This window comes from Topomyia yanbarensis, chromosome 2 (assembly GCF_030247195.1).
Source record: "Topomyia yanbarensis strain Yona2022 chromosome 2, ASM3024719v1, whole genome shotgun sequence".
Taxonomy (NCBI): domain Eukaryota; kingdom Metazoa; phylum Arthropoda; class Insecta; order Diptera; family Culicidae; genus Topomyia; species Topomyia yanbarensis.
The window spans coordinates 290,789,197-290,815,854 of NC_080671.1; the positions used below are offsets into that span (position 1 = coordinate 290,789,197).

The window sequence follows — 26,658 nt, forward strand, 5'->3', positions numbered from 1 at the left end:
GCTTGCAGTTGATATTGTTTCGTTAGAGGTTTGTGTACATAGTTTCTCGTAGTGTGTCTTCTTGGGTAACAACGTAGGGCACGCAGGGGTCTGTCCTTCATACGTTCACAACGTGATTTGAGATTTGGTCACGCGTTTTGCTTTGAATTGAAAGTTCAGATATGACGGAATAGGTTGCGTCACTCGCATTTTCAGGAAACAAACACCGTTGGAAATAACTAGAAAAATTTTCTCCTTGTTTCAAAGGATTTCATCTTACGTATTCCGACATTATTAATAGTACTCAGGTGTACATCGTGCAGACGCATATCAATCTTATCATTGGCAATATAAACGGGTATCTTGGTCCTAACATTATCATGCTCAAGACGTATTGCATGTTGTCTTCCATAGTGTAGCTTTTCGTTATGGCCAAAGTTTTAATCGTTATCAGTAACGAGTATGGTGGGCTTGCATAACGACGATTTCCGTTAGTCTGAACTGCATTTGCAAATTTGCTGTTGAATTTTGCTGTTGACTTTCAAACATCTTGAAATGAATGATCGATATCGCACCGATAAAAGTAACGGCGCTTTATTGTTCACACTGGCTTGGGACGAATTTTATTATTCGATTGCTTTGATTGTTTAAAATACTGGCACGGTACATATAGGCAGCAGAATTGAAAGACGGATAGGTATTCTAGAGCTAATCAGTTATAAACTTAGAACGGAAAACTAGGACTAGACAGGCTCATATGGACATGAATGAAAGGAAATGTGAAGAATTCTTTGCCTTCTGCTAAGTAGGAGTTGGGCGTTGTAATATGTATTTGTCCAAACGAACATGAAATTTGACGTATACACAATAGAAATACGTCAGATTTCTGCTTGTTTGGATACGTCAAACGCGTCTTGGCCGCACTCTAACCCGGTCAAACCATTCGGAATCCTGAATGAAGTCAGTATGGATTCCAAATCAAATGCAACAACCGATTCTGAGTCGGAATCGGTTGTTGCATTTGATTCCGAATTCAGAAATCCGAACCGGTTCCGCAATGAGTTTAACTGCCCTCTAAGAACGGTTGGTTTCAAAATCGTCCAATGAAGGACGTTCGTGGGACCAATTTGGACAACGTCCAAATAACCGTTCAACGAACGTCCATCGATGGACCCGTGTTGAACGATTTTGAAACAATTTTTTGGACGTCTCAGTGGGTGGGTACTAGAGTGCTCTACCCAGTTAAGCTCAGCCGGAAATGAACCGGAATTCTGGCTGGTTCCAGGTTGTGTCACTGGAGCCCCTATTCGTGATCTAACGCTAGATGTCGACCGCCAGAGAGCATGGAAGTGCAACGATGATGTTTTTATTTTCGTCTGTCAAAACACATTGGAAAGTAAATTCTGATTTTTTTTTTAAATTTAATCAATATTATAATTAAATGTGATTTCTTCTAATGAAAAGTAATATTGATGAAGAAAATATGTTTCCTACCTCTGAAAAATATCCAGATGGTAAATTTCTTGTTACTTTACTCACATTTGTTCTTCCGGTTTCAATTTATACTAAAATGAAATTCAGAGATTGAAATTTCGATAGAAAACACGATGGTGGGCAAAAATCACTGGATTAAAGAGTGTAGTTGTTGGTAGTCGAGGTTATCCACTGATAAGTCCAATTTCTAGATAAACATTTTCCATATCTAAAACAACCAACCTAACCTCAACAATACAAAAATAATTCCGGATCTCAATAATTCATAATAAAATCACAGAAAACAGACATCAATGATCGAACAAAAATGTTTAAAAAACGTGTGTAAACATTTGAATTAATATACGAAAAACACTTGCGCCGCCACACCAACCTATCCCAACTATCCGTCAAATCGATTCCGGAACCGGTTCGAAATCCTGGATGGATTCAGCATGGAATCTAGCTCAAAGAAAACAACCGATTCCGACTCTATCGGTTGACGCATTTGAGCTGGAATTCATGCTGGAAGTCCGAATCGGTTCCGGACTAGTTTGACTGGGTAGAGGAATAACCGCTGTCAATTCTGTCGCACTCAGCCACAAAAAAACATGACGATTGTTTTAAAATAAATATCACATAGTTTCACAAAAAGCTTGATTACAGGCGATAAGAAAACACTCGTTCTTTCGTTTGACACCAGAACATTCACTTGAACTCAATATTTTATCACAGAGAACAGACGTCCATCTTCAGCATTCAACTTGTGTAAAATCTCTAACGGTTTCGAAGGTAGTTTGGATATCTAAACCAGGTGCGCTACTGTCGTCATGTTTTTTTGTGGCTCAGTGCGACAGAATTGACAGCGGTTATTCCTCTACCTAGTCAAACTAGTCCGGAACCGATTCGGACTTCCAGCATGAATTCCAGCTCAAATGCGTCAACCGATAGAGTCGGAATCGGTTGTTTTCTTTGAGCTAGATTCCATGCTGAATCCATCCAGGATTTCGAACCGGTTCCGGGATCGATTTGACGGATAGTTGGGATAGGTTGGTGTGGCGGCGCAAGTGTTTTTCGTATATTAATTCAAATGTTTACACACGTTTTTTAAATATTTTTGTTCGATCATGGATGTCTGTTTTCTGTGACGGGTCCACCCGGTCAAACCATTCGGAATTTGATTCGGAATCCTGAATGGAGTCAGTATGGATTCCAAATCAAATGCAACAACCGATTCTGAGTCGGAATCGGTTGTTGCATTTGATTTGGAATCCATAATGACTCCATTCAGAAATCCGAACCGGTTCCGGAATGAGTTTAACTGGGCAACGATGGACGTTTGTTGAACGGTTATTTGTGCGTTATTCAAATTGGTCCAACGAACGTCCTTCATTGGACGATTTTGAAACCAACCGTTCTTAGAGGGCTACCAGGTCAGCGTGGCAAGCAGAAAGTTAGCAAAAGTTGAGCAAAGCGAAATTGATGCTTGCAGAGTTTCTGCGAGCATTTTGCGAGATTTCTGGCAACGAATTCGCTCAAACGCAACAACCGTTTCTGACAGAAGCGGTTAAACCAACCGATGCTGCTCACTTTTATCCAGAATCGAGCCAGAAATGTACGGCCAAGATCTCTGCACGCTTCCTGCCACATCTTTGTCAGACGTTTTGCACGATTCGTGATAAATTCGACCAGCTAGGAATTGCCAGGATCTTTGCACAGTTTATGTCCGAGTTATGTCAGGGTTTTGCTCGGTTACTGTCAAAATTTGCCAGAAAACGCGAGCGAAACCGAGTTCGCTCTAGCTTAGCTCAACTAACCCGACAGGATACGCGCAGAAATCTGACAGGGCTGCCAAACCAAGACTTACACGCTTACCAGCTTTTACCTAATTTTGGGTAGAAACCTACCCAAAATGGACTAACCCAGTAAAGTTCAGCCGGAAATGAACTGGAATTCTGGCTGGTTCCAGTTCGCATTCCGGCTCCATTGACAGCCGGAACTCTAACTAGAATCGGTTGTGTCACTGGAGCCGGAATACGAACTGGAACCAGCCAGAATTCCGGTTCATTTCCGGCTCAGCTTGACTGGGAAAGTGCATCTCCTCACTTTTGGGTAACACGCTATGAACTTAAATTTTGGGTAGTGTGAGGGCTACCAAAAGTTTGGGTTACGGATAACCCAAGCGTTGGGTACAGAGCGGATAACCCAAAGTTTGAGTAACAATCATATAACCCAAAATTTGATTATCAAGCAGATAACCCAAAATTTGAGTACCGAGCGGATAACCCAACATTTGAATACTGAGCAGATAACCCAAAATTTGAGTAACGAGCGGATAACCCAACATTAGAGTACTGAGCAGATAACTTAGAATTTGTAACGAGTGGTTAACCCAAAATTTAGGTACTGCATGAATGATCCAAAAGATGCGTACTGCCCAGTCCAACCATTCGGAATTTGATTCGGAATCCTGAATGGAGTCAGTATGGAATCCCAGCTCAAATGCAACAACCGATTTCGATTCTATCGGTTTCAGAGTCGGTTGTTGCATTTGCCATACTGACTACATTCAGGATTCCGAATCAAATTCCGAATGGTACTTTGGAGATTATTCTTATATGGGAAACCTAGATATATCTTATTAATTAGCATTAGTAATTATATCTAGATAATTAGTATTAGCGTAGAACCAGTAGATAGAATTCACCAACTAATTGGTGGAAATATTAATTATTTTCCGGTGAAAGCTATTCAAAATTGATTATAGGGCTTACTAGTCTACACTGAAAATCAAAGTTACCTATTTTTTGGGTTAAATTTGCTCACTGGAAAGTTTATACATGGGCAACCCAAAATTAGGTAGAAATTTGAACATGGCGATTACCCATAATTTGAGTTGGTCGCTGTGAACTTCGTGTTGGGTAGGAATTGAATAATGACGTCTACTCAAATTCAAGTTCATCGCTTTGTACTTATATTTTGGGTAGTCCATTTCAAACAAAGTAGTAGGTAATGTTTTTGACAGCCATTGTTATTGTTGTGAATCAAATTGCATGAAGTGGCTCTGGAAAAGAATGGTAATTATAATGCATAATGCAATAATTTCAACTAAAATTAATGATTAATTTATTTCAGCCTAGAAACTTAGGATAAAGCAATTAGCGCTGGATCTAAAACATGAGTCGGTGAGTACTGAAACGTTGTTTATTTTTTGCTTGTGGGTTCATGTTGAGTTGCTCATAGTACTTAAATAGCGGCCACCGCATCATTCCGAAACCCGATCGGACCTCGAAAGACACATTGAACTCATGATGGGACGTTGATATTCATATATTCGTTGATTCATATTTTTTGGAAATGTCTGAAATGCATATCGCTAGAGTTAAAATAGAATATAACTACTAGAGGGCAATGGCAGCGGCTAGCGGTGATTAAATATTTTCTCGTTCTTACATATGATGGGCCCATTAGATTGACATTTGTTGCCCTTGACACACGCAGGTTAAAGTAATGAGTAAAAATAGCAGCTACAAAGCGATACAGTTTGGCAATTATATGCCAAATGTTCCAGGATGCAACAATTCTAATTCGAGTCTATTGATCAAAAGCAGGCAAAAACCTCAAGCGGTGTGAATTTAGTAAACGGGGTAATTCTAAAAGATGCGACGAAATGTTGAATGATAAAAGGTCGAATATAGCAAATGATTGAAAATAACAAAGGTTCCAATGTTACTAAAGGTTTAATGAAACAAAAGTTTAAAATTTAAAAAACAGAATAATGTTTTCTCACCGTTATGACGCGTCACCTCGCCTAGTTTGGTGAGGTGAGAGCGAAAAAGCGATCACCGCAGTCACTTAGGTGACTATAGTCACCCAAGGTGACAGAAGTCACCTGGCAGAGCGATTCCAATAATCATTTTGAGTGACGACGGTCACCGTAAGATGGGAAAAAGTGACTAAATGCACGAAAAAGAATTATCTATGTTTAATTCCACAAATTATTTCTTCACTTTTAATCAAGATAAAATTTTCATTTTAAATCAAGGAATTTATTAAACTAAAATGGATTTTTGGGTTGGATCAACCAAAATATCTATTACATTAATCTTACAGGTTTTGTTATCTGTGTTTTTCGAAGATCAACCAAATTATTGTTTATTTCAAATAAATCAGTGATTGAAGCATAAACATGCGTCTGATTGATTCCAAAAGTCTTCCTGTATTAGTTCGACAATCCTTGCTGGATTGAAACAAAGAGATAAAAGTTTGTTCTAACTAATAAGAACGTTGTTTACACGTGCGACAAACAATCGAATTCTGAAGCGATCGAAAGTAATTTGTTTTTGATGCGTTACATCGAAAACAAAATCCCAAAGAAAATATACTCTCCAGCGATTTGTTGGATTCAATAGCAACAAAGGTCAAGTTAGCATTACTGCCGGATTCGTTGAGTCGTTCGAAGTCGATGTCAAGCGAGCATTTGACCGAGGAACTAACTGAGCAAAAGCATCCCGCGGAAGTAATGGTCTTACGCGAGTAGGCCGTCGCTATGCCGAAGGTTCTAAACATAACAAAATTCTTCAGTGGTAAGTTACTTATCATTTAGTCTTGCGCAATGAGTTGAGAACAATTTATTCATTTGAAGGTACCACGAATGCTACGAAAAATCTGCTGTTGGATTTTTCGACGCATCAAAGAATAGAACAGAGACGATCGCATCCATAGAGTCTTGCTTGCTTTCAACTTCATTTTATAGAATAACTCTGCAGAAGACACAGTTCTAGTAGTACGAGATATTCGTCGGGCTACAGCGACAGTGGCGATGTTTTTTCACGCTTAAATAGTCCTTATAGATGCTACTGAAATTGGCCCAGAATAAGTGAATTCTGCAGATGAACAGGAGACACTCGATAGTGTCACGGAAAATATACCGATTGTTACTACTGAAGTTGATGCGAATGTACCAGGTGAAGGAGCGATGGTTGAAATTATATGCCCTGCAACAAATATAATTACATTTTGCAACAAAATTGGTGTTGACTCAACATTTCAAAACCATTATTTTGAACGTTTCTTATATTTAAAACAACGAAATGTACAATTTGAATTGATAAAATAGTTTTTTTTTCATTTCAATGTTTGATATGTATTGATACAAATATTTGTATTGTTTAAAGCAACCAAACGGACTTATTGAAACAACAAATTTGTATTTTTGTTTCGATTGTTGTTATGATGAGATCAATAAAACATTTTTTTGATTCAACTTTTTTTCATGTTTGACCCAATAAATTATTCAGAGTTATTTCAACAATTGTTTTATTTAAATTAACAAACATTTTTTATTGAACACTGAACAATTTGCTTGTTGTGGGTTAAAACCCTCATTTTATTCGACTTTAATAATTATTTTTCTGCGTGTGCACACCTAAAAAATGTAGGTGATTAGAACCAAAAAGTGTTGCGTTTACTTTCAGATTTTTTTTTTGAATTTTCGGGTAACATTTCCTTTTGGATAATGGCAGTTGGGAGGTTTCTGAATGACGTAAATTGAAGATAGGCGTTTTTTTGAAATTCAAGAAGGCGGCTTATGGTTACAACCAAACACTTAAAACCACCGTTAATATAGGTGCCATTTGAAAGGTAGTGTTTATTAGAAGGCAAAAAATGATGATTGGAGCCATTTAAAAATCCAAGATGGTGGATTCCGATTATCACAAAACACTGAAAACCACCATCAGCATGGGTGTCATTTGCAAGGTAGTAATTAGTAGATGGCAAAAATTGATAATAGGGATCTTTAGGGGTGTGCGGGTTAAGGCATTTTCTGATGCATATTAGTACCGTGAGTTAATATCTCAGTTCTTTTTCAATTTTAGTCCAAAAACTATTGAAAAAACATGTTTTAGTTTGTTTCCTTTTAAGACAATAACACATCCAAACCCATGCGACTTGCACAACTCTATAGGTTGCCTTATCAGATCTACCATAGTTTGCAGATGAAACTTGGGATGGCAGGCTGCTAACGGATTGCAAAAGTACCAGATCATGCCGTGTGGGGTGCTGACCCGGTTGACAATGAGGCGAACGAGATATTTGCAGTTACGTCATTTAGTAGAACAACTGTCAGTTTGTTGGTTGAATTTAATTTGGTTTTTTTAAATTTAAAAATCAGAAAAGAATAATTAAGGTTTAAGAATGATATGAGTGTACTCGTGAGGACACCCGCTATCAGTACATATGAAACACTGACATAATTTTTCCAAATTAAAGATCCCTATTGGCGCCATTTTGAGTTCCATCATGGCGACTTCCGGTTACTACAAAATATTGAAAACCATCATCAATATGGGTGTCAATTAAAATGTAGTGTTTAGTAGAAGGCAAAAATTAATGATTGGTGCCATTCCGAAATCCAAGATGGCGGCTTCCGGTTGCCACAAAACACTGAAAATCACACCCAAAATGGTAGGTAGTTATTAGAAGAAGGCGAAAATTGATGATTGGTTCCATTTGGAAAACCAAGATGGCCGCTTTCGGTTATCACAAAACACCGTAAACCACCATCAATATGGGTGTCATTGGAATGGTAGTAATTAGTAGAAGGCGAAAATTGACGATTGGAGCCATTTGAAATCCAAGATGGCGGCGTTCGGTTACCACAAAACATCAAAAACCATTATCAATATGGTTGTGATTTGAAAGGTATTGATTAGTAGAAGCCAAAAATCGACGATTGGCGCCATTTTGAAATCTAAGACGATTGACTTGGCTTGTTTGATAGAGCCCATCAAACAAATTTTCATGCAAGAGGTGACAGAATGGGGTCAATGCACTGACAAAATCGGGGGTAGACTGAATCAGGCACAGACAATATCGGTGGCTGATAATATCAGATCTTCCCTATATTTCTAAGTACTTCGATAGTACCATTAAAAATAACTATGTTTCTAGAATCATCCATTTCGTAAACTAGCATTCGGTGAAATGGAAATCATCGTACTGACGCTCTTCCTTTTTTCAAATCATCTATCTATTGCTTTTAACCCTTTCATTCCCAAAATTTTTCTAGTACACGTAGGGTTTCAAAACTATTTTTCCTTGAAAACAGTGATGTTAAGAAACACGAATTCTTTTTTCATAAAGATAGGAGCTTCCCTCGCAGCACTAGAAGCTGCTCAATTTCTACCTTCTAATGGTCAATACAATTCCCCTAGAATATTCGATTTGAAACAGATTTTGCTTAGTGACCGCACCCCACAACCCATAACTCTGGAATCGGAAATCGGATCGAGATGAAATTTGATAGCCATTTACGGGGATAAAACACCTTTCATTTGAGACCAAGTTTGGTCGAATCTCCGAAAAACCAATGAAACTGTAATTCTAAATTTGGATACTTCCGCCGGGGCTTCCGGAACCGACGATGGTGGCCAATGTGACCAAAGAGACTTTGAATGGCTGTTAGTGACCTAGTACTACAAATCTAAGTAGATGTGGCACCAGTTTGAAAAAGTTTTCACCTTTATACATTCATTACAGAATTTTTTAAAATCAACATTTTCTGCGTGATCGTACTCTTCACTCTGTAACTCCGGAACCGGAAGTCAGATCCATTAGCAGATAGCAGCCTACAGGATGCACGTTTCATTTGAGACTAAGTTTATGAAAATCGGTTCAGCCATCTCTGAGAAAAGTGAGTGAGATTGTGGTCACATACACACAGAGAATTGACGAACTGAATCGAATGGTATATGTCACTCGAGCCTCCGGGTCTCCGTTGAAAAGACGGTTTTCAGAGCAGTTTTCTATTGAGAAAGGCAAAACGTAAATCGTACGAACAAGTTATAGCAAATAGTGGTACATTTAACACTCATGTCCCTTCAGATTTGACCGCACTTACCGCTTGATGATGTCCCAGTTTGATATTTCTTTTGAGTGGTTTGAGAAAACTGAGAAAACGAAAAACGTCAACGCAGGCCTGGATACGGTTAAAGAAATATAAACAAATTTTGGTAGCCTCGCATCGTTTTCCGGAGCAGTTGGATATGTAAGGATATTTATTATTTTAAATCTAGTCCTGTAATTTAATTCTATTAATCGAATCGTATATTTAAAGCATTGTCATCAATACCCCCAGGGTTGCAAAATTGATTCGGTCCTGTGACTCCGAATCTAAAGAATATGGCGTGCGGCATCGAAGAATTTATTCCGTGCATTTTAGGTCGTCTTGTTTCAAACACCTATTAAATCTATCTAAAGGGAAAATGTTGCAAAATTACACAAACTAAAAATTAAAAATCTGACGCGTTTCGTTTTGCAGATGATGATCGAGTTGCACTTTTTGTTGCCAACGAACGGAAAACAAATAAATAATTGAAGAAATTTTTCTCCTCAAAATATTTGGTAAGTAAATAAGAACAGTTTTGCATGTAATATAAGTTGTTATCGTGGGCGTGGAAACGACATTTATTCACTGTTACTTGTGGATACACTGGAAGATAAACTAATGGCGTTTTCGTTTTTGACTCTGCACTACACCAGTGTAGTCGGTGCTACACTCATTCAAACCTTAGTGTAATCAGTCTATCTCTTTTTTTGCACTACACCTGTGTAGCACCAAGAACAAACGAAAGCGCCATAAGATTAATTTAATTTCTACCACTTTTTATAGATTATTTCTGCTGCCTCTGCACTCCTTGCTGTCGTTCGATTCCGTTCACGTGGCTTCGACGTGCTGCCTCGTGGATCGGCAACTCGTTGGTGGCGAGCCGCGTGGCTTGTTTCGATATTCCACCTGTTGCTATGGGTCTTGGTTGCGTTTAGATGACCTCGCATCTGCGTGGTGACTTCAGGTATGGTTAAGACGTGGTTGTGGTATAACGTATATATAATAACATTTTTTTCAGGAAACTATTCAGTCATGTCAAACTGAGGCTTCCAATAGTCAACACCGGTGAAACAACGTCATCTCGGTTATTGACTTCAGATACATCGAGCAATACGGAACATTTGAACAAGACTGTAGCTTACCCGAGCTCCGAGCCACTACAATTCCATTTGACTTTAGTCATACCGGCTGGAATATAATATAGAATTCTGGCTGTCTAAGAGACAAGTATTTTAATTGTGCATTCATTTTTTTTTGTTTTTTGTTGATGATTAATTCATTTCAAATATATTTGTAGCTGGGACTGTGGCCACATTTGCAATTATGGTGCCACTGACATATGAGCAAGCGTATGGGGGATAGACCACTAGTGAATAATTGTTCTTAAACCTGAGGGGTAACCACCCATATTGATGGTGGTTTTAAGTGTTTTGTTACCAGCCGCCATCTTGGATTTCAAAATGACGCCAATCATCAATTTTCACTTTCTATTAATTACTACCTTTCAAATGACCCTCATATTGATGGTGGTTTTCAGTGTTTTGTGGTAACCGGAAGGCGCCATCTTGGATTTCAAAATGGCACCAATCATCGATTTTTATCTTCTACTAATTACTACCTTTCAAATGACACCCATATTGATGGTGATTTTCAGTGTTTTGTGGTAACCGGAAACCGCCATCTTGGATTTCAAAATGGCACCAATAATCAATCTTTGCCTCCTACTAATTACTAACTTTCAAACGACACCCATATTGATGACGGTTTTCAGTGTTTTATGGTAACAGGAAGCCGCCATCTTGGATTTCAAAATGGCGCCAATCATCAATTTTCGCCTTCTAACAATTACTACCTTTCAAATGACCCTCATATTGATGGTGGTTTTCAGTATTTTGTGGTAACCGGAAGTCGCCATCTTGGATTTCAAAATGGCACCAATCATCGATTTTTATCTTCTACTAATTACTACTTTTCAAATGACCCTCATATTGATGGTGGTTTTCAGTGTTTTGTGGTAACCGGAAGACGCCATCTTGGATTTCAAAATGGCACCAATCATCGATTTTTATCTTCTACTAATTACTACCTTTCAAATGACACCCATATTGATGGTGATTTTTAGTGTTTTCTGGTAACCGGAAACCGCCATCTTGGATTTCAAAATGGCACCAATCATCAATTTTTGCCTTCTACTAATTACTAACTTTCAAACGACACCCATATTGATGACGGTTTTCAGTGTTTTGGATTTCAAAATGGCGCCAATCATCAATTTTCGCCTTCTAACAATTACTACCTTTCAAATGACCCTCATATTGATGGTGGTTTTCAGTGTTTTGTGGTAACCGGAAGCCGCCATCTTGGATTTCAAAATGGCACCAATCATCGATTTTTATCTTCTACTAATTACTACCTTTCAAATGACACCCATATTGATGGTGGTTTTAAGTGTTTTGTGGTAACGGGAAGCCGCCATCTTGGATTTCAAAATGGCGCCAATCATCAATTTTCGCCTTCTACTAATTACCACCTTTCAAACGACACCCATATTGATGGTGATTTTCAGTGTTTTATGGTAACCGGAAGCCGCCATCTTGGATTTAAAAATGGCGTCAATCGTCAATTTTCGCCTTCTAACAATTACTACTTTTCAAATGACCATCATATTGATGGTGGTTTTCAGTGTTTTGTGGTAACCGGAAGCCGCCATCTTGGATTTCAAAATGGCACCAATCATCGATTTTTATCTTCTACTAATTACTACCTTTCAAATGACACCCATATTGATGGTGGTTTTAAGTGTTTTGTGGTAACGGGAAGCCGCCATCTTGGATTTCAAAATGGCGCCAATCATCAATTTTCGCCTTCTACTAATTACTACCTTTCAAACGACACCCATATTGATGGTGATTTTCAGTGTTTTATGGTAACCGGAAGCCGCCATCTTGGATTTCAAAATGGCGTCAATCATCAATTTTCGTCTTCTACTAATTATTTCCGTTTAAATGATAGCCATAATTATTACCGTTTAAATGATAGGTGGTTTTCAGTGTTTTGTGGTAACCGGAAGCCGCCATTTTGGATTTCATAATGGCACCAATCATCAATTTTTGCCTTCAACTAATCAATACCTTTCAAATGACACCAATATTTATGGTAGTTTCAAGTGTTTTGTGGTAACCGGAAGCCGCCATTTTGCATTTCAAAATGGCACCAATCATCAATTTTCGCCTTCAACTAATCAATACCTTTCAAATGACACCCATATTTATGGTAGTTTCAAGTGTTTTGTGGTAACAATAATATATATTGGAAGCCTATATTTTGGGTTATCCGAACGTTACAGAAATTTTGGGTTATCCGCTCGTTATAAATTTTGGGTTATCCGCTCTTTACTCAAATTTTGGGTTATCCGCTCAGTACTCAAATTTCCAGTTATCCGCTCAGTACTCAAATTTTGGGTTATCCGCTCAGTACTCAAATGTTGGGTTATCCGCGCGTTACTCAAATGTTGGGTTATCCGCTCGTTACTCAAATTTTGGATTATTTCATCGTTACTTAAACTTTGGGTTACCCGCTCTGTACCCAACGCTTGGGTTATCTGTAACCCAAACTTTGGGTAGTCCTCACACTACCCAAAATTTAAGTTCAAAGCTTGTTACCCAAAAGTGAGGAGATGCACTTTAGTTCATTTTGGGTAGGATTCTACCCAAAATTAGGTAACGGCCGGTAAGCGTGTATACTTGTGCACTTTCCTAATGCCCACATTCCTGTATTTTTAAGAAAGTCACATCGACAAAACTGCAGCTAGAATTAGGTAATTGCTAATGCAATATGAGTAGTTTTTACCAAAATACAAAATGCAGAATGTTATATTGATTGGCACCAATTAGTTTGTTTTTTTGTACTTACTTTATGGGCATTATGCTGGTAATAATATTGTAGGTAGATCCAGCTTACCGTATGAATTGACAACCAAAAATTTAAGCACTGTGATAGCAGCTAGAAGGTGGCGTAAAGTAAATAAAGAAGATCATTACAAACAGATGGTGTGAAAGATTAGGCGGATCGTTTATTTTCTATGTTGATCGAAACACGCCGCTGTGGACTACTACGTATATTATTGAATCCAACAGTTTTGTAAAAGGTTTTAATATGATTTATAATGGTAAATACCAGTTTTTATAGTAGGAAAACCGGTACTAAGCAACACATATTGTTGAAAAATACATATCATTGTTTGAAAGCTCTCCCATGCTTTTTACTAGATTTTCCGCGAAGTACACTCGTCCGGAAGCGAATAATGATCGACGATGCACTGTAGTAGTATTAGTTTTTGATGCATTCCGCCGTCAGCAGCTGTTGGGTCTGGGCTCTGGTCTCCAGAGTAAAGGGCATCACCAATCTATAGAAAAGATGAATGCCATTATCATTATTCTACTTATTTTAAAATAATCACCATAGGCTTTTGGAATTAGTGGTCCCGTCGCTGTTACTTTTTTCAGTATTATCAATAATTCCACACTCAAAAAAAAGTAAACGTTATGCCTATTGATTTTACACATAGATTTTTGCAATTAACGGAGGCATATAGACACTATTTGCTGGCACATAAACCTAATGTGTGTATTTACAAGAAATATTAATCTTACATTCACATTTCATAACTATTGGGCACATAAAACCCCATTCTATAACAATATGCACATATAACTTATGTGTGTTCATACATAGTTTATACAGTTGACACATAGAATATATGTGTGCACGAGATAACAATAGCATTTCTTCTTCATATGAATTTTAAGCGGTTTGAAGCAAATAGAATTAACGTTTGGATTTTTTTCAGTGCAGGGGTATCAAGCAATCTAGTAGTCTAATTGCTATCAGGAATTAGAAAAAAAAAACTGAATCCAACGTTATACGGAGAGTCATTTTCTGACTATCAATAACTTCCGTTGTACTAAATGGAAGGTTTTATATATTCCACTATGAGATTGAAAATAGTTACAAGTATCTTGTAACTTGGCCAAGCGCTAAGATTCTACAATTGGCAAAATCAAGTTCTATGTGGTTCTTATTTTTTTAATATTTTTATATTTGTTTAGAATCCTTAATGAGAAGACATGACCAAGTGGCAATAAATTGAAGCGAGATACAATTTTTTATACAATGGTACCCACATGTCACAAAAATTGCCGCCTTATACTATGTTCACATTAGCGCTGATATCACTTGATATAACGAGATGATATGGATATCATGTCAAAGTGTTCACATTAATGCGAGGTGATATCGTTTGACAATTGACATGACAACTCAAGTGTCATAAATTTTCAATCATAACAATTTGAAAGATTTAACAATTTGTAATAAGAAATAGTCTGCATTATTGTGCGCACATATGTTTAAATTCGATTAATAATGTTTTTGTTCGTGCTACGCGTCTCGTGAGCAAATGTCAAAATCCCACACGGAAAAAGGCAACATATTTTGCAACTTCATTTCACAAGAGGTATATACAAAGCTTTAACAGGGAGACAAACGTTCCTGCATTGGATTATACTCTAATTACCAGACCGTAGGAAGTGAGCAAGTTTCATTGTTCCTGGTTTCCCTTTTGTAAGCTGGGGCAAGAGTCAAGTGCTAGAAGAAATCTAATGTGTATTGAGTGAGGGAATCGAAATACAAACAATTCCAGCCAACATCGTTATCATTTTAATAAACTGTTGTGGAATCGTAAGCTGTTGTGAAATCTGCGTATCAAAAGAACTACAGAAAGGCCCTAAAATACATGATGGCTTGCCGAAGTCTCTGGGAAAAATGGGATTGAAGCCAAAAATGGCGCACTGGCTTTGCCCTTTCGTCATAAGACTAATGATTGCGTATGCTTCAATTTTGTGAGGGCTCAGAGAGGAAAGCAAAAAGGCTTGTCTGTAACTATCAAAGGTATAAAGAGTGGCTTGTTTAGTTATCACAGGGGCAATAAAATCGGCCCCAACGATTGCATTGGCATCAATGTTAAAACTAGTGCCATTATATGCCTACATTAAAATGGATACAGCACGTAGTGTCTTATTAATACATATTGTATCTATCGGTATTAACTGAGGGATACTGCGAGGCTTTTCAAAATCCTGTAGCTAGTCTCGGGACTGTTGTACTTAAATACATTCACTAACATCATGCCGAAGTCTTTGATCTACCATTCGAGGTTGTAATATCTGACTGAACACAACAGAATATGTACCGATTACTCAAAAAGATGCTGCGGCGTGGGAGTAGGATGTGTGGTCCTTACTGTAGGTTCTACAAGGCTCTAGTTTCTACACCGTTTGTCTTTTAAGCAATTGAGATGAAAGTGTCTACTTAGAAACGACCCAAGGAGTAAGCAGTAGATAATTTTGCCAGATAGCTAGACTATGTTAAGAGCTATGGGTTCACGTAGCTTCGATTCTAAACTCGTCCATGGCTGTCGGTTAATATTGATGGATCTAACCAATAGGGGATTTGCCTCTCATAACATAGGTCCAAATCTACGCTTTGGATTTCGTACCAGCTTAAGGAAAAAATCGTGGAATCGTGAAAGCAACAGCTGAAGGGCAAACACTTTGATGCCCTATCACCTCGTTCTTGTCGTCTTTATTCTCACAGTAGTCGCTAACACCACCTGTCATATCACAAGGATCTGTCTTCCGTTATTCCAATGCATTATTAGGACGTATATCCATTGTTGTTAAACTGATGTAAATACGCTTCTGCGTTCCCAAAATATTTCTAAGCGTACGGTTGCTTCTACTAAATTTTTATGTTCATTCCAATTCATCCAAACCATCTGCAAATAATCGGAAATTTATTCAAGTTTCATATGTCACACTTGTTGATGAGGTCAATCTCGCATGAGCTTGGCATTATTAAAACCTGATATTAAAAAATCTTTAAGGTTCAACTGAGAAAACTTCAAAACCCGACCCCCTCTGAAACAGCTTAGTATAAATTAAAATGATGAAATAAATTTGAATTAAGAAGTTCAAAGTATAATTAACCCTCCGGAATATGGCTCACTGAACGAGCAGCCGCTGATAGAAAAATTATCACAAAATCGTGTTTTTTTCAAAGACATTCTACCAAGCTTCATCACCGAGTCGATATTATTGCATAAACAAATTACAGAATGTTATTGAAATGATACATTATAATACACAAAAGTTTTTGTCAATTTGCTTCACCCAAAGTTCTAAAATAATTCTCAAAATAAGTGATTTTCTTTTCCTGCTGAAACCTGTAAACCCCCCCCCCCCCCCTTAAGGCAAAATCATCTTGCAAGACGTACTTCGCGACGAGAACTGCATCATTACACCATATTATTCCCATGCTACATCAGTAATAACAACAGCAAAGAATAACTACAGTCGTGATTCGCTGGTTGGTCCACAGCCTTGTCCAACTAAGGAATTTGATTCAATAGTTGGACAGACTGCCAAATGTCAGAAACTCTCCAACGGAGATGTTGGCAGTGTAAATGCATCTATTTACATCTCTAATAATTGTCAAATTGTCAAAGTAAATTTGACATAAGATTTTGACATTCAGATGCTTTTTAGTTGGACAATGGTCCAACTAGCGGAGGTCCAACTAATAAGCGGTCCAGCTAAAAGTGTCCAAACAGCGAATCACGACTGTATCACATCATCTGTAAATAGACCTGGAAGGCAAATAAAAATAAGTAATTTTGTGTATTGTAACCTTTTAGTTTTGAGATATTCAAAATGTAAAAAAAAAGAATGTGGCACCGCCAAGCTAACGCATTTGTGCGTTTTAAATAAACGAACTAAAAACTAGTAATGCTTTATTCATTGATTGGCTTACATTCGAACCGATTGCAAAAAAGTGGCAGATGTCCAAAACGAAATCTTCAATCAAAAATAAATCCAGTCTTCCCATGAACATGAACATGTTTGCAAACGTGTACAAAATTTTGTGTGCGAGATCAACATCAAACGCTTTGTGCCGATATACATATTCGTCTAATGCCGTTTTTGAATCTTAGTCTAACCCCATCTACTGCCATAATGTATGAACTGATGACAGCAATTAGAGTTGCAGCCTGACTCAAGTTCGGGTTCAAGCAAAAACGACATGAAACACCGAACCTAAGCGAACGGTGCACTGTTGTACAAAGTTCGGTTAAACATCCGTGTAGGTACACCAGGTGCGTACGTTGTGAAGCTACGCGCAAAGCAAAAAGAGACCACGCTAGCGATGATTAGGGTAGAGAAGAGAAAACAGGTGTCACGAATCAGTGTGTACGTACACTCTGTACACACATTCGAGTTCGACTGTGCAAGCGAACATGTGCACGTATTTTTGTACAAATTGGCGTATTCCGGTTTGTACGCGAAATGTGTATTTTAAATAAGCACAGTAACTGAGAAACCTTCGTGCGCGATGTTCATTTGGGAAGGCTGCAAAAATCTTTTCGCCAATCAAAAAGCCAGGTGGCGAATGCGGGTGAATCTGTCACTTCCAAAATTATCTACTCAAATGCAACTACTTTATCTATTTGGTTGGCTATTTTCGGCAAATTTGAGACTAAGAGAAACGAGAATGATCGCATGGTCGTTCTAGGCGAGGATTTGTGAAGATTTTTTTGCCGGCGTCGGCGGTAAAACATGATGATGAGTTATGTTCTACCATAGACCATGCGGTAGACTTGGGTGCAACGCCCAACTCCTACTCTGCAGAAGGCAAAGAATTCTCCACATTTCCTTTCGATCATGCCCATATGAGCCTGCCTAGTTCCAGTTTTCCGTTCTAAGTTTATAACTGATTCGCTCTAGAATACCTATCCGTCTTTCAATTTCATTGCTTTCGTTTCTCTTAGTCTCAAATTTGCAGAAAATAGTCAACAAAATCGATACAGCAGAACCTTGCGACAATTAAAACATAGTAACACGTAAATGCAACTAACAGGAAGCTCTTACTACCAACTGGGAACTGGTGGTAAAATGAACACGTTAAGCAAAGTCATTATTTTCTAACTAATAAGTGATTGAGATACTACAATCACCTTATATGTTGCTTGTTAGACATGTTTTGTACATATTTGATGAAAATACTTTGACATAAACACAAGTTTTCAAACATTATTCTTGATTTCAAAACATGTCCAAAAAGAGACACGTTTATAGCGTGTGGGTAAAATGAACATGTGCTGGTGGTAAAATGAACACCTTCTAGTGACCTGCAAAATGTTCTGTATGTATGCAATGCTTAGAGTTCAAAAGCATTTTTTCGAGCAATGTTGATGTCCCAGCGGCTCATGAGAATTGCATACACAGGGCATTTTGTAGGCAAAAAAACTTGTCACGGAAAAATTAAATTTTCATGTAATACTAACCAATTTACAATTCTGTGACATCGAAACACATCTACAAACTTGGTGTTATCCATAGGTGATTAAATTTTAAGGATCTGTTGGAGAACAATGAAGATATAGCAACTTGAACTTAGCGATTAATTTTGAGGCTTGGTACTTGGAGCAGCAAGATGGTTCATATTACCCCCACTACAACCTGTTCATTTTACCCCCTAAGACATTTTATTTTTAAACAGTCGTTCCGATTGAGCCAATTTTTCCTGATCCCTACTTATTGCTGTGAAATATCTGCAAGAGGTTCAATTACTGTCATGTAAGGCCATTTTCATAATAAAATTAAAATTTCACCTCAAAAAACCTTATATTCTACATGCCGAATTTAACATCAGCGACAAAGATGAATGCCGATTTTTGTTTTCATCATATTTATTTCACATCCGACAGCTTTTTATCAAAAGAAATGATTTCAATATCCTTTGAATTCTTGGCAGATTACGTTTCTGTGAAGTTTGTTCTAAATTTCACTAACATTGACTTGATTTGGCCACCTGTTCATTTTACCCCCCCCCCCCCCTGTTCATTTTACCCACAGTTCCCCTATTTATATTAGAAATTTATCTCCATATGCATCCTGTGCTTTTGACCACCGAGAATGTCGTTATTTTTGCCATTCTCATATAAAGAAAGGTTATACAATCATTGTAAAAATCGACTTTTTAAACGAGGCCCGGATGGCCGAGCATCATATACCATTCGATTCAATTCGTCGAGATCGGAAAATGTCTGTGTGTGTATGCATGTGTGTGAGTCATTTAAACTCACACAATTTCCTCAGAGATGGCTGAACCGATTTTCACAAACTTAGTTTCAAATAAAAGGTATAGCGCTTCCATAAGCTGCTAGTGAATTTTTAGTTGATCCGACTTTCGGTTTCGGAATTAAGGATTGAAGAGTGAATTCTGGTAATACCATGATGTCCGAACGATGTAATACATATTAAAATGGGTCACCATTACTTGGATATGCGGGTGTAGATCAGTAATAACCAATTAAAGCTTTGACTACATTGGCCACCTATGACGGTTCTAGATGCCCCCGGGGAACTCGCCAAGTTCCTAAGCTAATGCAACACCAATTTCCCAATTCTTGACCGATTTTTTTTCAAACTTGATTTCAAATAAAAGTTTCAGTAATCCCATTGACTGTTACTGAATTTCATTCGGTTCTGACTTTTAGTACCGGAGTTACAGGTTGGTTAGTAAGGTTACACTGGAATTCCCCATACAAACGTAATACCTCATTGGTCACCAAATTACATTGATTAGCAGGTTTAGATTACTGATTGCCAATCAAATATTCTTTGAATATGTTGTCTACTATCGACAGTTCCGGAAGTCCCGGATTCCGGGCATATTCCACAACAAAATCACATCAATTCTTCGGTCATGACTGAACCGATTTTCTCAAACCAAGTCTCGAATGGAAGGTATAATATGCAGTTAGGTACTGTATCGCCCCCCTCCCTACCTTACCCTTCCACCAACCCCTTCCCTCATACACCCTCCCCCTTGGACAACCCTCACATCCGCATTTCCTTCAATTTAATAATACCGTGGCTGTTATAAAAAACTTTCGTAAACAATTTGTGGTGTTTGTGCATAAAGAATCCTTCCTAAACATTTTGCAAACATTACCTTTCTTCCCCCACCAGCTGATCAAGACGGCTAAACAAAATCTCAGACCGCCGATAGCTGGTTGTGATGGTTCAAGTTTTCGATTTGGCCCTGTCCCTTTTAGAAAATTTTAGAACTGGAATATTGGTTGAGAAAGGTACAATTACACCGCTAGGTTTATTAAAACAGGTTTTTCATTTGAAGACCGATGAAATCTCTATAACAAACTAGCTTCAGTTTTTGTAAGGAAATGGATGAGAGCAGATGCAAAAGCTCCAGTCACGACAGTTATGTCTGAAGCTTTACTTTCTTTTCATTTTACCGCGATTTTTTACTATTTTTTCGGTAATTGTCTGGTAAGTCTTTAGTTTAGTGTTTTTTTTGCCAAATTAAAGTATTTCGGCCGGAATAAGCCGAATTCTAGAGCGGATATTGAATTTTGTTTTCAAATCAGTTAAACTGATAAAGATGTGTTTAATAACACTAGTAATAGTGACAGTGTCTGCAAAACCGCTGTCTGAAGTTTAAACAAACCTGTGATCCCCTCGTTTGCCCGGTTAACTCAAACGTAGGGGTTACGGCTAGTTTTAAACGGCATTCAAAAAAGTGAAATGTCGTTGTCACATTAGCCAGCGGCATTTTTCGTGATTGTTACAGAATCTCACATTTACACAATATGTATAACAGCATTCTTCAGCCTCATGAGTGCTGTCCGACGTTGCTAGCATTGCTAGCTTGAGACCCCCATGTTTGAGTAAACCGGGCGAGTGGATTACGGATTTGTTTGTAATTCCGATGGCGAGTTTGCCAACAGCTCGTCCTGGTTGGTATTCCAGTATTCTGGCTGTAGTCCGCTTCGGATCCTTGGACACCATGTGGCCAAGCCGCATCACACTGTCTTTGCTGCATAACATCACTTGGCAGAGCAATATTGCACTGTTACTAGCACAAACTGTGAACCTCTTTTTCACATTTTAGAACTTTGAGATGTTTGTTGTGGTTTTTTCACGAAAAACATCAAGTCAACGCTTGCCGCGATCCAATGAATTTTCGAAATGACATTTATAAATGAGTGCGTTCAATGCCGCTATCCGTGTTGCTAGTCACTACTTTTGACAATTTGACTTGATTTCGTTCATGATATCCCGTATATCACGCAAAGAAGATGATATGAGATGACATTTAAAATGTATGGGATATCAAGTGATATGGTATGTAATATCACCGGATATCAAGATTATCCGCATATCACTTGATATCAGTGCCAATGTGAACATAGTATTACACACCTGTTTGTATCCTTAAGGACGATTCAGACGATATATCAGCTTCCGTCAACGTCAACGGAACGTCACCGTTCCGTCAGGATAAGTTACATGCAGTTAAATGGAGGCATTCACACACAACATCAACGGCACGGAACGTTTTGACGTACGGCATGTGTGAACGGACGCAAGAGAAAAGTATTTAACTTATCCTGACGGAACGGTGACGTTCCGTTGACGTTGACGGAAGCTGATGTATCGTCTGAATCGCGCTTTATAGTAGTAATTAGGCAATCCATGAGACGTTTCTGATCAGCTGCTTATTTCTTGTTTACTTATTCTGACGTTACTCCGAGGGGTGCGACGTCCGACAATATCGTTGACTCGATCCAACATCAAACGAATCGGACTAACAAAGTTATTTGTCGGACGAGTTTTTCTGTTCGCAGGAGTAGACTTGTTGACAGAACCCACCGCTGAATTGTCAAACAAACGTCTAATGGATTGCCTAATCAAAACAGAAACATAAATTTTGTTGCCAGAATTATTGAATGTTTCGAAAATAGAGCATGCAGAGTTGCCAGTTACATCAAATTGATTGGAATTCGAGCAAAATTGGATTGAGATTGGATAAATTTGTTGATCTTTTTTTATTTTAGCAATACTCGATGTAATAGAAATTTTTTTAAATTTTCTAAAATGCCGAAAAATGAAAATTCATGCAAAATCGAACGGAATATAACAATTATTCTGAAGTGACGTTCCCCTCGCTGTGAGGTCTCCAGTCCTAATACGAGTCGATTTAAATTTTCATATTTTAATTTTTTTAATTTTTGTATCTTTACACACTCAATTGCATCTTCCTAGCTCGGCAAATAATTTAGCTGAGATAGTACTTTCGTAAACATGAACCCACGAACAAAAATTAACAAAATTTCAGTACTCACCGATTCCTGTTTCTAAATCTAGCTCTAATTGCTTTAATTAGCTATTGTCCTAAGATTTTCTTCTGAAAAAAATAATTTTAGTTCACATTATTACAAAATTAATTATAATTACCATTTTACTCTTCCAGAGCCACTTCATGAAATTTTCGCAAACCGCAACAACAATGGCTGTCAAAAACATTACCTACTATTTAGATCGAAGTGGGCTACCCAAAAAATAAGTACAAAGCGATGAACTTGAACTTGGGTAGACGCCATTATTCAATACCTACCCAATACGAAGTTCACAGTGACGAACTTAAATTTTGGGTAATCGCCATCTTCAAATTTCTACATAATTTTGGGTTATCCATATAATATTATGAACTTCGAAGTGAGCAAATTTAACCCAAAAAATAGGTAACTTTAATTTTCAGTGACAAAAATCTATCACCGAGGAAAAAATACTATTGAAATCCATAAGAACCACTTATGACTTGGCGCCACAAGTATTACACGCAGAAGACTCAGGCCTTTTTAAATCACCAAAACGTGCAGTTGAATTAAAAACGTGGAGAATGACTGTTTCAAACTGAAATGGGCGTTTTTCGAAAGCATGTATTTGGTTTAGTTCAAAAAATACTTCTGTTTACATTTTAAATGGAAAAATTGTTAAATCAAATTAAATTTGTTAGATCTAACGTATGCGGAATGAAATTTGGACAACGCTTCCAGCATTAAAACAAAAATGCAATCGGTTGCAAGGCATCATACTAAACGTCATACTTTAGGCACACTTATTTTAAACATCCAGTATTAATTTCGACCCGCTAGGAGATACCATGTGAACGAAATGGCAGCGAAAGCCCAATCTGGCACCTAGCTATTATGCCAAAAAAAAGTTTTGGCGCATTGGAGGATTACGGCATACCTTTTGTACCAAAGGCTGATAAACCTCCAAATGTACCACAACTTCGCCCAAATGATGATATCTGGAATAATTTGAAGCAGAGAGTATATGCCAACAATTTTCGACCTAAAACAAACAAACGTGATAATCAAAATTAAGAAAGAAATTAAGAATATGCCAACATCAATTTTTTTGACTCCTTTGCAAAAAGTTCCTGTAAACTATCATAAAGCTTCTCGAATGGGATCAATTTTTTTCTACATTAAGTTAATAAGCTGGCAAATGTTTTCATACAGAGAGAACATTTAATAAATGGTTTTCTACAAAAAAATTGCCTTTTGAATTTTGTCCAAATTTTATTCCGCATACGTTAACTGAACCCTTTTTTAAAAACCAACAGAATCTTTGTTTAATTTCAACTAAATTTGAATTGTTCTCACCTTTGGTTAATACAAACGATTTGTTTGTGTTTCTTCAAACTTGTTTGTTCGGTTAAACTTATCATGATTTTATTGTTTCAAACGAAATATTTGTTGAAACTACTGAAAAGCCAACAAATAAATTAGTTGGTAATTTCAACCAACAGTATTGATTGAAACAAACCTGAATCTTGTTTGTCACTATATCAAACGGGAAAATTGTTATTTAAAACCAAAATTTGTTTATTTTTACTAATTTTTTTTCTGCGTGTAGGTATAGAATTCATAAGTCTGGCTTATGATTTAGAGGGGAAGTAGGCAATCGAGTCACTAACGAATTTCATAAGTCCGATATATGAATTTATTAAGATTTATTATTTATTATTTATTTTTATAGCTTTCATAGATTATACTTATATTAGTCATTAAACCCAAATATGACATTAAGAATTTTAGTATGGTTCATAAATATATCATATGCACCTAGATCAATAAATAAGTACAATAACACAATTTTAACTTGTTTTGCTCGACATATATTTTTTTTCAATAATAAGATTAAATTTACGTACATATTAATTTCTCCAGTATGAAAAAAAATCCTGCTTGGAATCCCGATAGTTTCAGGAGTACTATGAATCGGCTATGGCTAAGCTTCTATCATGTAACAAGATTGCCGACCGAGGTGCTGCAAAATATATACAAAAAATAATGAATAAAATTTTGTGTTCAATAAGCAAAAACAAACGCTTACCTTACCGAGCGCTAATTTGATGCCAGCTCCAACAATGTTGTTTTGAACTAAGGCATTTTCACCATATTATTCCTTATAATAATCTTAACACACGCCTATGAATTCCATAAGGTAAACTTGTGAAATTCATGTACTGTTTATGAAATACATAAGGGTCTTAAGCGCGATTCAGACGATACATCAGCTTCCGTCAACGGAACGTCACCGTTCCGTCAGGATAAGTTTAATACTTTTCTCTTGCGTCCGTTCACACATGCCGTACGTCAAAACGTTCCGTGCCGTTGATGTTGTGTGTGAATGCCTCCATTTAACTGCATGTAACTTATCCTGACGGAACGGTGACGTTCCGTTGACGTTGACGGAAGGTGATGTATCGTCTGAATCGTCCTTTATGGAATCAAAATTGTGCAGGTTTATAAGTAGTAACCCAGTAAAGTTTAGCCGGAAATGAACTGGAATTCTGGCTGGTTCCAGTTCGTATTCCGGCTCCAGTGCAACAACCGATTCTAACTAGAATTGGTTGTGTCACTGGAGCCGGAATACGAACTGGAGCCAGCCAGAATTCCGGTTCATTTCCGGCTGAGCTTAACTGGGAACTTATGAAAATCTTAAGAATTTTATCTTCAGTGAGCAGAGCGGTCTCTGCCAGAAAATTTGCTCACCTGGGATACACTCAAACTCGAGTTTGAGTCAAAAGTACTCAATTTTAGGTAGTTTTTCGCTTGCGTGTATGCGTTCGAATACCATTTGACAGCAGTGAACGGTTTCGGAGTATCGAAGAAGGTCGGCCATGTTAAAACAGTGAGTGAAAAGGGTGAAAAGGTATTCAAATTGCACTGTGTGTCACCAGCAAAATAGCGAAGGAGAAAATTTCTTTTCCAGTGAAAACACTAGAAAGAGGTGTCCAAAACTATTAAATTTGTTGAGAGAAGTGAGTGAATTAATTGCAAAATGTCGCAGGCGTTGCCGATACGTTTTCAGGAGCATTTACAGGTAACAAACTACAAGGGGAATTACAGAAAAATGTTTGAATAGACGCCCCCTTTTTCCTTAGATTGAAAATGAGATTGGGTATTTTATTAGATCTTCGCATACATGAATAACGTTTAGCAATTGAGTCATACTGAATCACTCATCATCGTGTTAAGAAAGTACCGTAATTAGGCAGGAAACGATAGTTGCCATTGCTTAATATTCGGCTAGTTACTGAATGAAGACATCTCGAGTTTTTCTATATCCCTAGGAAAATTTCTTTCAACATTGACCATTCGTTATCTTTATCTTTTTATAGTCGTAAACCACGGTTTGTTTTTGCGAATTAGCACCTATGTCTGTTACACTTGGCATTTAAAGTTTGTACGTGTATAATAAAGAAACCCCTGATATATTTTTGCTATCCTTTTTCGTTAATAGCGGTTTTGGCGTATTTGAAACCAACATGGTATCGTAAGCTAATAAATTACAATAGCAATGAAACATACAGATGTAAACAAAGTGATGGTAATTGTTTACTTTGGGCACCTCTTCCCAGTGCTGCGAAATTTCAAAATCAGTTACCTATTTCTTGTATTTACCGAAACCAACATTCAGATTCAACGCCTCCCTCATGCATTAGCTTTCCAACTGACCGAAATTTCATGCACAATCGAATGCTTGAATGCAGAGGACTAACTTCCTTCACCAACCAAAGCATTCATTTGTTATTATGTGGACAGTTTGAAGGCAGAAGTTGCTGTTTCTACATTTTCGAGCATTAGAACATTATTCTGAACACATTTAAAACGTTCGTAGCATTATTTCACGCGCATTTTATTAAAGTCATTTGTAATTTTATTGCGTACCAAAATCTGTTAGTTTACACTGTACATTAAGTCAAAGAAAAGTAGTTTTGGTTAGAGTTAACAATTAACATTAGGAGCGAAAAGTATTATTAAATTAAACGAACAAGGTTGAGAGAAGTTCTATTTTGTTTCGTTGAACTCTCGTCTT

The 26,658-nt window shown here is 37.4% G+C and overlaps 1 protein-coding gene and 2 long non-coding RNA genes across 12 annotated transcripts in view; all 3 read left to right on the plus strand.

Moving 5' to 3' along the window:
- Positions 1 to 4,267: 4,267 nt before the first annotated feature.
- LOC131683262 (uncharacterized) lies at positions 4,268 to 10,821 on the plus strand. Its single transcript, XR_009304458.1, has 5 exons — positions 4,268 to 4,529; positions 4,588 to 4,637; positions 9,776 to 9,858; positions 10,127 to 10,307; positions 10,362 to 10,821. It is a non-coding gene; the product is annotated as an uncharacterized LOC131683262 (long non-coding RNA).
- Positions 10,822 to 13,093: 2,272 nt separating this feature from the next.
- Positions 13,094 to 13,593, plus strand: LOC131683264 (uncharacterized). The gene is made up of 2 exons (XR_009304459.1): positions 13,094 to 13,160; positions 13,289 to 13,593. It is a non-coding gene; the product is annotated as an uncharacterized LOC131683264 (long non-coding RNA).
- Positions 13,594 to 14,636: 1,043 nt separating this feature from the next.
- Positions 14,637 to 26,658, plus strand: part of LOC131683263 (clathrin heavy chain) — a 343,996-nt gene continuing 331,974 nt past the window's right edge. For 7 of the 10 annotated variants that reach the window (XM_058965096.1, XM_058965093.1, XM_058965100.1 and 4 more), the window contains exon 1: positions 14,637 to 14,858. In XM_058965096.1, coding sequence (XP_058821079.1) covers positions 14,802 to 14,858 — 57 coding nt within the window. In that variant the 5' untranslated portion in view covers positions 14,637 to 14,801. Of the gene's footprint in view, positions 14,859 to 25,410; positions 25,663 to 26,658 lie in introns of those variants that run through there. The other 3 variants (XM_058965102.1, XM_058965103.1, XM_058965101.1) reach the window with 3 other exon arrangements.